The sequence below is a fragment of the Molossus molossus genome, unplaced genomic scaffold (genome assembly GCF_014108415.1).
Source record: "Molossus molossus isolate mMolMol1 unplaced genomic scaffold, mMolMol1.p scaffold_m16_p_5, whole genome shotgun sequence".
Taxonomy (NCBI): domain Eukaryota; kingdom Metazoa; phylum Chordata; class Mammalia; order Chiroptera; family Molossidae; genus Molossus; species Molossus molossus.
In genome coordinates, this window is record NW_023425388.1 from 34456032 (window position 1) to 34468474 (window position 12443).

Genomic DNA, 12443 nt, shown 5'->3' on the forward strand with positions numbered 1-12443 from the left:
TAACAGACCACCACAAAATAAAAATGAAACATCAGAAATGCCACAATATCCTTGGTAATTCTAAAATATAGCTCTACCATATTTGGAACTTTTCAGATAAAATGAATAAAAGTGAAATGTCCAAATAGATGAAGCATTCAATTTCTTAGATAATTTAATGACTAAAGATAGCTTTATTGATTTACAGGAAATATTATAGATTGTCATGCAATTGTAAAAGTTCAGGGTTCACAAATATAAAGAGGAAAAAGAAGCAAAACAATAACTAAAAATATTCAGATCTACTAAGTGACTAATTCCTTAAGATTTCAGATAGCTCTTATGTTGAAAGATAACTGAGATGACAAAGAAAGCAAACTGTTTAGCTTTACTGTTTAGTTTTCAAAGCACCTTTGAGACTCACAAAAATGTTTTTGAAGTCAACAGGGCAGGGACTCCAATTCCCATTTAAAGGATAATGAGACAAAACCTTGCCCAAGGTCGCAGGTAATAAACAATAAAGCCAAGATGAGATCACTGGACTTCCAACACCCTAACCAGTAGGTGGCACGTTCTCATTGGGGCTATGATATTTATTGTCCATGTAACCTCAGAAAAAGATTTAACTATTCTGAAAATTCACTGAAGCTTTAGAACATTTTTTAAAATATCTAGAAAAGGTTCCTCAGCTAATGAAAACTCAGCCTTGAGGGCTGATTTCAGAAACTGATTCACAGACATTTGTGATCCACTGAGAAGTCTAAAGCAGTGAAGTTCCAAAAAAAAAAAAAAAAAAATTAGAATTGGCCATTGGATCCTTAAGAGAAGAGCAGCAAGACACACAATGACTTTTGTCAGTTGGGTGACGTACAACATTAAGATGTTTTGATTAAACCAATACTCTGGTTATTAGAAAGGATATGTGTACGTGTCATGAATATTTATTTTTTCTGATTCTTTTTTTTTTTTAATCTTTATTGTTGAATGTAGAATGTATTACAGATGTTCCACATTTTTTCCCCCATTGACTCCCTCCTCCCCACTCCCACCTCCCTCCCGCCTTTTCCCACACTATTGTCTGTGTCCATTGGTTATGCATGTAAGTTCTTTGGTTTATGTCATGAATATTTGTCAAAGAGTTAGACCTAAAGATAAATACTACTGAAACTATAATAAACATTTGAATTTTCTTTAAGGGTTCAGACAGTACTTCATAGATATCTAATGACCATCACTTTGTGCACCAAACATAAGCAAATTTAATATACAAAAAGTCTGGTAATATTTAACACCAGGAAAAGCACATGAAACATGCACTCTCATTCTCTATAGGAGAAAGTTACACACTTTTGAAGCTTATTTTAAAGACAATTTCTCCAATTTCTACCAATATGTAAACTACACATATACTTAGACCTAAAATTATACAGGTAGAAATTTATCCCATAGGTACTCTTGCATATATAAGAAAAAAAAATGTAGAAGCATGCTCATTAAGAGTATATATAATCACAAAATACTAAAAACTTAATAAAAATCTGGAAAATAAATGTTATTAGATCCACACAAAGAAATATCATGTAGCCATTTAAGAAGTGAGATCAATGGGTGCTGATTTGACAAGAGCACTAAGATACATTAAGTAGAAATATATGGTGTGAATCAATTCACATATTTTTTTAGACAACTTCATTTCTAAAAACATAAAAGACATGTCAGCTGCATGCACATGCACATTCATACACACACATATGTATATATAAGCTTGTATAAAGATAAGACATTTGTGATGAAAGAGTTTTTAGTGGTTAAAACCAGTGTTGCAAAATGTGCTGAGAGTTGGCCTAGAGCTAAGAAGAGATAATTTCCTTTACATAGCTATCAATTTTACTTTTAGTACATTTATTATTTATAATAAAACCAAATTCTCAGGAAAATTAGTACAGATATGCAAGACACTTCTTGCATATTAGAGACTTCTCATTAATAAAATTTTAGCTATAGCACATTGGTTAAGAATATTTCAAACATACTTAAGGTTTTGAATAATTCTTATTTATGTACATGTAAACGCTTGCCCCCAAAAGTCTTCTAATAAATTAAAATGACTCTAAACCTAAACTGGCAATCTCCTGTTGATGGCAATTTCATGAGAGTAAAGGGCAAATTCTGCACTAATGTCCTACATGTTTCAGACTATAAATGATTCAGAAGAAACAAGAAGAGAAATAAAAAAAATTTAAGAGCATATAAGATCCAGAAGCAACAAAAGTAATGGTGATTAAAAACAAACAAAAAAACATGTCTTGTATCAGAAACACAAATAAGAAAAGGGAAAATTTAATATGGCTTGTTCATCAGGGAAAAACAGAAAGTATTCATTCAGAACAGATCTTGATAGGAAGACTATAGTATATAAAATCATTCTTTATATAATTCAGTTTATTCCTCTGGAATTCTCTAAAAATGTCACCTACTCTCTTTCTTCCCTTTCTTTCTTCCTTGTTGATTGGAATTCTTGTAATTTCTTTTCTATCTCTTGGTTCTCCAACTCCAACTGTACTTTCTCCATCTTCAGTTCTTGAGCATTTCTGAATAAGATTGAAAGGCAGGATATTCATTTGAGATCACCAAAACCAATGCTAAACAGTTTTATATCATCTTTTTCTCTTAAGCAAAGTAGTGATGGAACTGTAGGAGCAATTCTGGAGAAACTGAAGTCAGAGCTAAGCCCTATGGGATCAAAGGACTTAGCCAGCCAAAAGCAGGTGGCGAGAGCAGTGTCCGAGGAATCGAGAAAAGTGTAGGCACAAGCAGAAAAGAGTGATGTGTGGGCCAAGGAACCAGAAACTCCACGTGACCAGGCAAACTCTACGTGCAGGCTGGAGACAGTGGGACGAAATGGCACTTCTGAGGGCGACAGTGGCAAGATGATGAAGAGCCACGTAGGCTATGGTTAGGAACTGGAATTTGTATTCTTTGAGCAATAAGGATCATTAAAGGATTTTAAGAGAATTGATCAAACTTGCATCTTAGAGAGATCACTGGCCACAAAATGGAAAATTAAATGACAGTGTGGCCTAATATCCAGGCAACCAGTTAGGAGACGATTTTAATAATCTTAATAGAGAGGTTATGCTGCTCTGACTAGAGACAGCAGGGGAAGATGGGAGCATTTGAGAATATAAAAAATAGAATTAAGTGGACATAGAGACTGATCAGAAGTAGGTTACTGCCCAGGGAAGGGACAAGGAAATAAATCTAAGACAATCCCAGGTTTCTTACTTGAGTGACCAGGAGGACAACAATGCCATTTCCTGAACGAGGTCATTCTGGGATGGGATGGGGACAGTTCAGGATTAGTCCCTGAGCTGATCTTCCCCAGCCCAAACTCTCAAGGGCCTACAACACTTTCCATGTGGCTTCCAGAGGAAAAGTTCAAAAGTACAAATACGACTGTGTCACTCGTTTGCTTAGAGAACGTTTAATGTTTCTGAAGTCCCCCCTGTGGTAGAGGAAATGAGTGAAACTGAAAAAAGGGCTGGCCTGTTAACCAAGTGGTCGCGTTTATGGTGGGATTCTGTGTGTCCAGAACAAGACAAAGGCTTTCTCTTGGACACAGCCTTGCACACAGAGCCAGAAGGGCAGGCAATGACAATGAAGAAAACTAAGGTTGATCCTGCAGAGACCATGTCAACACAACAAATTCAAGGGCCAGAAACAACCTGCTGAAATGGGTTAAGGACTGGGAAAGAGGTAGTGAGTTGGGGGTTAGGAAACACCAAACCCAAAATGTCAGACAAATTTTGAGATAATTATTAAGACAATGTCAAATAAACATAGGCTTGGAACAAGGAAAGGCCAAGAAAAGAAACTGCAGAGCAATTACATCGAGTGGGTGTTCATGTCTACCCAGTCTTTGTTTGCATGGGCTGTGGATCAGGGAGACATAGGCCAGGAAACAGTGACCCTCTTTATGTCCAAGAAGAATTCCAAACTCCTTAGTGTGGTATACAAGTTAGTTTACTATCGATATAACCCTGCCCTTCTCTCCAACTTTGTTCTATAAATATTAGTAAATTGGATACGTCTGAAAGTCCCCAAACTATGTGGTCTCTGTGCCTTTGCCCAAGTTACACCCAACTAATTCCATCTTTCAGGCAAAGCTTGGACACCCCCTGCCCTTACCCCAGCAATTTGGGCATTGTTCTCATAGCCCTTGTGCTTTCAAGTCACATCCTGGTTCACACTATATTGTGAATGTAATTTTACCTACTCACATCCTCTGCAAGCTACCTGAAGACAAAGATTGGGACTTCCTACTTTTGTTTCCACCATTCCCCAGCACTCTTAATAAATGCTTCTCAGATGAATGTTTATAAATATATACCACAGACTTGAGACTTGACACAGGTTGTGGGCCCAATCCTCAGTGGGGGGCATGCAGGAGGCAGCCAATCGGTGTTCTCTCTCATCGATGTTTCTGTTTCTCTCCCTCTCTCCTTTCCTCTCTCTCTAAAATCAATAAAGGAAAAATATTTTTTAAAACATTGACAGCCTGTCCCCACTCCATACTGGCTAGCCCTTAGTGATATTTGAGAGGAAGGGTCATCTAGAGATCATCTGTGACTCTAGATGATCTCTAAGGCAAACAGGATGTGAGAGAGAATTATAAAATAATAAAGAACTAATCATAACAGGGTGCTAGCCATAGCTATAGAAATGTTGAATATCCTTACTCTGTTCATTGTAATTGCTTTGTTCTGATGAAGAAAGCCTATTCTCACCTGTTGGGAGCTTTATGCCCTGGGGGTTTGCCTCAGGAATGCTGTCCATTCTCTTTACTGGAAAACTGGCCCCCTCCTTGCATCATGGAAAGATAAACAACCTTGGAGTTTGGAGCTCCTGTTACTTCCCCATGCCTGTAACCTGTAACTGTTTTACCCATTGTTATTCCCTTTGCCTACTTCCCCAACCATTTTACCCACTGATATCCCTTTACCCACTTCCCCATGAATATGAGCAACCGGCTAGGGAGTGCAGAGCAGATTTTTGCAGGATGACCAGGCGGCTCCCCCATACTGCAGCAATATTGGAATAAATGTTCATATACGATCCAACCTTGTCTCTACTTAATTGGCTCAAATAGTAACAGACAGCCCAGACCCATTTGTTGTCCTGTTTCAGATACTAAACCTTCTGTTTCCCTGCCATGTCATGAAAATCCCAGGATACCCAGAGCTCCTTGGTTCTGGCTGAATGCATCTACCAGGCAATCTAGGTCAGAAGGTACTCTTCCTGATAAAGATGAATTCAATATAACATCTTTTCTTTTTTTAATCCTCACCCGAGGATATTTTTCCATCTATTTTCAGATAGAGTAGAAGAGAAAGAGAGAAACATCAATGTGAGAGAGACACATCAATCGGTTGCCTCCCGCACAACGCCGACTAGGGCTGGGGACCAAACCACAACCAAAGTACGTGCCCTTGATTGGAACTGAACCTGCAACTCTTTGGTCCATGGGCCGACACTCTAACCGCTGAGCCAAACCTACCAGGGCAACATAATATCTTTTAACCATGCAAAATGCTAAATTAGTGAGTACTTCTTTTTCCTTTTAAAAGGTCACTCGCCCTAATAGTCTCCTTAATTTTAAGTTTCTTTCACTTTCTTTAATAATTTTTTTATTATTATAAGTGTCACAAAAATATTTGTAGCTGTCTGTCATGGTTTTACTAGTAAGCTCAAACTTCATTTATAACTTTTCCTTTCAATTCCTGTGGCATAAATATTTTAGTCCTTATTTTTAAAACTATTATAGATTTACAATATTTCAAACTGATTTTCTTATAAATAAAAATACAGCTATGTTCTCAAGTACACATGGGACATTCTCAAAGACAGACCACATGTTAGGACACAAACTAAGTCTCTACAAGTTCAAGAAGATTGAAATCATATCAAGCATCTTCTCAGACCATAATGGCATGAAACTAGATATCAATTGCAACAAGAACATGCAAAGACATCTGAAAATATGGAGGCTAAATAGCATATTATTAAACAGTGAATGGGTTACCAAGGAGATCAAGAAAGAAATTAAAAACTTTCTGGAAACCAATGAAAATGAACAAACAACAACACAAAATCTATGGGATGCAGCAAAAGCAGTTCTGAGAGGGAAGTTCATAGCACTACAGGCCTACCTCAAGAAGCAAGAAAAATCTCTAATAGACTGTCTAACCCCACAACTTAAAGAACTAGAAAGCAAACAAAAAGAAAACTCCAGAGCAAGTAAAAGGAAGGAGATAGTAAAGATCAGAGCAGAAATAAATGGCATAGAGTCCAAAAAAAAAAAAAAAATTCAAAGGATCAATGAAACAAAGAGCTGGTTTTTTTAAAAGATAAACAAGATGGATGGTCCCTTAGCTTCACTCACCAAGAAACAAAGAGAGAGAACCCAAATACACAAAATCAGAAATGAAAGAGGAGAAGTAACAACTGAAACCACAGGAATACAAAAGATGGTTAACAACTACTATGGACAATTATATGGCAACAAATTCGACAATCTAAGCGAAATGGACAAATTTCTAGAAACACATAGTCTCCCAAAACTGGACTGGGAAGAGATAGAAAACTTGAATAGACCAATAACAACTAAGGAAATTGAAGAGGTAATCAGGACTCTCCCAGCAAACAAAAGCCCATCCCCGATCGCTTCAAAGGGGAGTTTTACCGAACATTCAAAAAAGAAGTAACACCCATTCTCCCCAAACTATTTCAAAAAATTCAAGAACAAGGAATACTTCCAAACTCATTTTATGAGGCCAGCATAATTCTAATTCCAAAACCAGAAAAAATATTACAAAGAAAGAAAATTATAGGCCAGTATCTCTGATGAAAATAAACCCCAAAATCCTGAACAAAATACTAGCAAATTGGATCCAGCAATACATCAAAAAAATTATTCACCATGACCAAGTGGGATTCATCCCAGGGATGCAAGGCTGGTACAATATTCGCAAATCAATAAATGTGATACGCCACATAAATAAAATGAAGAATAAAAACCACATGATCATATCAATAGATGCCGAAAAAGCCTTCGACAAAATCTGCATCCAATTCTGATAAAAATGCTCAGCATTGTGGGAATAGAAGGATCATATCTCAACATAATAAAGGCTATATATGAAAGACCAATAGCCAACATCATACTCGATGGACAAACACTAAAAGCATTTCCCATAAGAACAAGAATAAGACAGGGATGCCCACTTTCACCACTGTTATTTAACATAGTACTGGAAGTCTTAGCTGCAGCAATCAGACAGGAAAAAAAAAAAAAGGAATCCAAATTGGAAAGGAGGAAGTGAAACTGTCATTATTCGCAGATGACATGATACTATACGTAGAAAACCCCAAAGACTCCATCAAAAATTTACTAGACTTAATAAATGAATTTGGCAAAGTAGCAGGATACAAAATTAACATCAAGAAATTGATTGCATTCTTATACACCAATTATGAACTCACAGAAAGAGAAACTGAAAAAATAATCCCATTTACCATCGTGGCAAAAAAAACTAAGATACCTAGGAATAAACTTAACCAAAGAAATAAAGGACCTATTCACAGAAAACTGCAGGTCATTGAAAAAAGAAATAGAGGAAGATATTAATAAGTGGAAGCATATACCTTGTTCATGGATTGGAAAAATTAACATCATTAAAATGTCCATACTACCCAAAGCAATCTATAGATTCAATGCAATCCCTATCAAAATCCCAATGACATACAGAACTAGAACAAATACTTCTAAAGTTCATATGGAACGAAAAAAGACCTCGAATAGCCACAGCAATCTTGAAAAAAGAAGAACAAAGTTGGAGTGATCACATTACCAGATTTCAGGTTATACTACAAAGCTACTGTAATCAAGACAGCCTGGTACTGGCACAAGAACAAGCATATAGACCAGTGGAACAGAACAGAGAACCCAGACATGGACCCAAGGCAATATGCTCAATTAATATTTGACAAAGGTGGCAAAAGCATACAGTGGAGTAAAGACAACCTCTTTAATAAATGGTGTTGGGAAAATTGGACAGCTACATGCAGAAAAATGAAACTAGACCATCAACTTACACCATACACAAGAATAAACTCAAAATGGATAAAAGACTTAAATGTGACTCATGAATCCATAAAAATCCTAGAAGAGACTGTAGGCAACAAAATTTCAGACATCATATGCAGCAGAATTTTTACTGACACATCACCTAAGGCAATAGAAACAAAAGAGAAAATGAACACATGGGACTACATCAAACTCAAAAGCTTCTGCACAGCAAAAGAAACAATCATCAAAATGGAAAGGCAACCTGCTGTATCGGAAAGCATAATTGCCAATGATGTATCAGATAAGGGGTTAATTTCCAATATATATAGAGTGCTCATACAACTCAACAAAAAGAAGACAAAGAACCCAATTACAAAATGGGCAGAGGAACTAAATAGACACCTCTCCAAACAGGACATACAAATGACTAAGAGACATATGAAGAAATGCTCAACATCACTAACCATCAGAGAGATGCAAATTAAAACAACGATGAGGTATCACCTCACACCTGTTAGAATGGCTGCCATCAACAAATCATCAAACAACAAGTGTTGGCGAGGGTGTGGAGAAAAGGGGACTCTAATACACTGCTGGTGGGAATGCAGACTGGTGCAGCCACTATGGAAAACAATATGGTGTTACCTCAAAAAATTAAAAATTGAACTTCCATTTGACCCAGTGATCCCACTTCTAGGAATATACCCTAAGAATCCTGAAACACCAATCATAAAGAATATATGTACCCCCATGTTTGTAGCAGCACTATTTACAATAGCTAATATCTGGAAACAGCCCAAATGTCCAGCAGTAGATGAATGGATAAAAAAGCTATGGTACATATACACAATGGAGTATTATGTAGGTGTAAGAAAGAAAGATCTCTTATCCTTTGAGATGACATGGAAGGACCTAGAAAGTATCATCCTAAGCGAAACAAGCCAAACGAAGAAAGACAAGTATCATATGATCTCATTTATTTTTGGAATATAATGAACATGACAGTCTGAGGAATGGGGTAGTCCCAGAGATGTGGAAGTGGGGTACAGACTGACAATCCCCAGAAGAGGGGTTGGTGGGGGAGAGATAAACCACAGAACTTATATGCATGTATGCATGAACAATGGAAATGGACAACAAAGCTGGGAACAGGGCAGGGAGGGGGGGGAGGGAGGAGTCAAAGGAGAAACATCTGTAACAAAAATAAATTAATTAATTTAAAAAATACAGCTATGAAAAAAATGAAGATAAGAATTCACAAAATTTGAGTTAAATTCTAAACAGCCTCACATAAAAAGAATACTTTCAATTACAATATACAGAAACTTTAGCAATTGTTTCTCCTCAAGTAAATATATATGCACTTACTTATATTTTAGCTTTACAGAATGTCCAGGTTTTCCCCATGGAAGAACTACAAAATCTTTGTTGTTCATGATTACTGTTTTAATATTGTCCCCAAATTATTGTGATTTGTGGAAACTTCTGAAAAAGTAACAAAGACAAAAGAATTATGTCAGAGGTAAAGAAGTTAACTTACAAATTTGAAACTACAAATAACAGAAAAATTTTAAACACAGAAATCATTATGAGGGAAAAGGCTAAATCGAAAGCTAAACAACAAAATATTGTTATATGTGGTTAATGGTTATAAATTATATAAATTTACATACTAATGAAGTTATAAATATAACACTTCTGATGGAAATAAAATGTTAGCAATAATTATGTAGCAAAAGACTGCGGCAATATCCAACTGAAAGTGAAGAATGCATTCATAAACACAAGTAGAATACATATTCTGGCTCTTTCTATGTTAAAGTTATAAAAATATGTATCACACATTTGTTCCCATCCAGAAATAATATCCAAGGCTAAATATAGGAAAAGAGATACAATCCCAAACTTAAAACCCTCTTTTTATTTTGCATATATAGTTATGTAAAATGAGAATTAAGGTATGTAATGATAACCCAAAAGCATTTTAATATCCTCCTTTATCAAAGAAAATTTTAATGATGCTCTTTGCCTAAGATAAAAAATCAGCATATTTAGAAAGAATTTTCAACAAGAAATAAAACAAAAAAGATTTTCTGCCTAACTCTAATTTAACTAGAAAATTAAATTATTCAGAACACCCTATTTCCTGAGTATCCCAATTATTCATGGGCCCTATAATAATTTACTCCATAATGCTGAATTACTGAACCACATGCAAAACTATTAGTTTTTTACATGAATAAAAATTTCCAAATTCAAAACACTCTTAAAGAAATATGAGTCAATATTATAGAGTCCTTACTCCTAAATGACCAGGCCACTTATTATTATCACTTTATATATGTGTTCCTATGTGCTCATTGCCCCTAGAAACACTTAATAAGGCTCTGCTATATGCAAGGTACTGTGCTAGAGGGACGAAGGAGTCAAGGCCCAAGGATATTTGTTGTTTGGGCTCAAATGGTGTAGAGTCAATTATGGTATTTAAGACCTATATGTAAAAGCCATAAAACAAGGTAGAAATTATAAGGGCCATAAAACTTACATATATAATAATAGAAGTGAGAGAAAAGAGAGAATTCTAGCTGGCTAGGATTTAGACTACAGCTTTAAGGAGAAACAGGGCTTATATATAACGATATGGATTGTTATGAACATTCCACACGGTAAGAAAGTACAGCTCTTGAATGGAGACTAATGACTGGTTCCATTTGGTTGATGTACAGGTTACATGAAGGGGGGAAAGTAGGCAAAAGTTTGGTAATATAGGCTGAGGCCAAATAACGGGTGGCTTTAAATGCTACTTAAAGCTTCTGGAATTTATTCTGTAGCTAATAAGAGTCACTGAAAGTTTGAGAGGGAAGAACAGAAAATAACCCTAGAAGCTTCACTCAGACTTTAAGAGAGAAGGAATCAGAATATGAATAACCAAATGGAAGGCTATAGTCACTTCAAAGTCTACACAATCAAATTACTATTCTTCATTGCTCTTTAGGAAGACTCATAATTTCAATGCACAACCACTGATCAAAACATGCCTCTTTTGGAGCTGTCTGCAGAGTCCATCATACCCTCAGAAAACACACAAATCTGTGTTGTGCTTTGTTTAAAACTAAAAATGATGTGGTCCAGCAGAAGCAACTACTTTGTTCACTCAAATCTAGTTTCGAATTACTCTGCTTCCAAAAATCAAATCTAGCAGGAAAGGGTCGATTTTGACAACCTTGGAGGAAATCCTGAAGGAATTTATTCTCTGATGATAATTACAAAATGGAATTTCACAAAATAATTTTATATTGGCAGCAATGTAGTGGTTGCATCATAGGACTACACATATTTTCTGCCTTTGATCAACAAACATTTATGTAACTGCTCCTTTGTGACCCCCGTTACTGGTACTGAAGTCACAATGGCAAATAACACATGGTATCTTCCCTCAAAGAACTCAAATCTAAGGGAAAGCGCACAAGCAATAGCAATACCACGGGATTTTCACAGAAGTACTTAGGAAGGACGTCCTACTCAGATTAATATCTCAACCAACTTCTGTCTCTCAAAGCTAAAATCAGTGTCAAAAAGAACTGAAGTTACCACAGAAATGGAAACCTAGGATTTTGTTTGCTTTTGGGAAGTATTTATCTTCTTTGTAGGTAAAATCTTTGTCTCATCTATATCAAACAGAGGTGAAAAAACCCACCTTTAATAAAAACCTCCAGGAATAATCATGCTCCTAAAAGAGTCTACAGTATATCCCTTTTTTTATTATAATCAAGATAACCGACGGTTGGGCCATCGTCTACTGTTGGTAAGTGTTTCAGGAAAAGTAATATAATGTCATCATTACCATTATCATTTTTTAAAAATCCATAAAGTTAATATATCTAATTAATTAAAATAATTTAAATTGTCCTAATTTTATTTACGCATTGAGATATACAATTTATATGTATATGGACATATGTCTAAAGCTGATTTGATACACAAAAACCAAAATGAATGAAAGAAAAGCTAGTGAATTTCATTAGGATGAAATGACTCAGATTTATAGCTGTGCCGGTAATGTGATTTAACCAATAAATGGCCTTATTCAGGGGGCATTTCACTTCACTGAATGCAATTAGTAAAGTTTCTTCTCAATTAAATGTTTTATCGAGTCATACACATAAGCCAATTTTCTGGTATGAAGAAGAAAGACTGCAACTGTTAGTCATGCTGTTCTGCCTGTTTCCTTTTCTAAAACCAACAGAGAATTAGTCACCTTTCTTGGGACAGCAAGGATATAACAATGTCATCAGGAAGAATAGCAAAGCACAAAAGTTTAGTCGCCTAATGGAAC

The 12443-nt window shown here is 35.8% G+C and overlaps 1 protein-coding gene across 2 annotated transcripts in view; it reads right to left on the reverse strand.

Annotated features, from left to right (window-relative positions):
• The window catches only part of ZBBX (zinc finger B-box domain containing), a 108438-nt gene extending 98869 nt beyond the window's left edge, over nt 1-9569 (reverse strand). For both annotated transcript variants that reach the window (XM_036243551.1, XM_036243550.1), the window contains exons 1-2: nt 9476-9569; nt 2457-2570 (exon numbers count right to left, since the gene is read on the reverse strand). In XM_036243551.1, the coding sequence (XP_036099444.1) occupies nt 2457-2570; nt 9476-9543 (182 nt within the window). In that variant the 5' untranslated portion in view covers nt 9544-9569. The remainder of the gene's footprint in view (nt 1-2456; nt 2571-9475) is intronic.
• Between the last annotated feature and the right edge of the window lie 2874 nt (nt 9570-12443).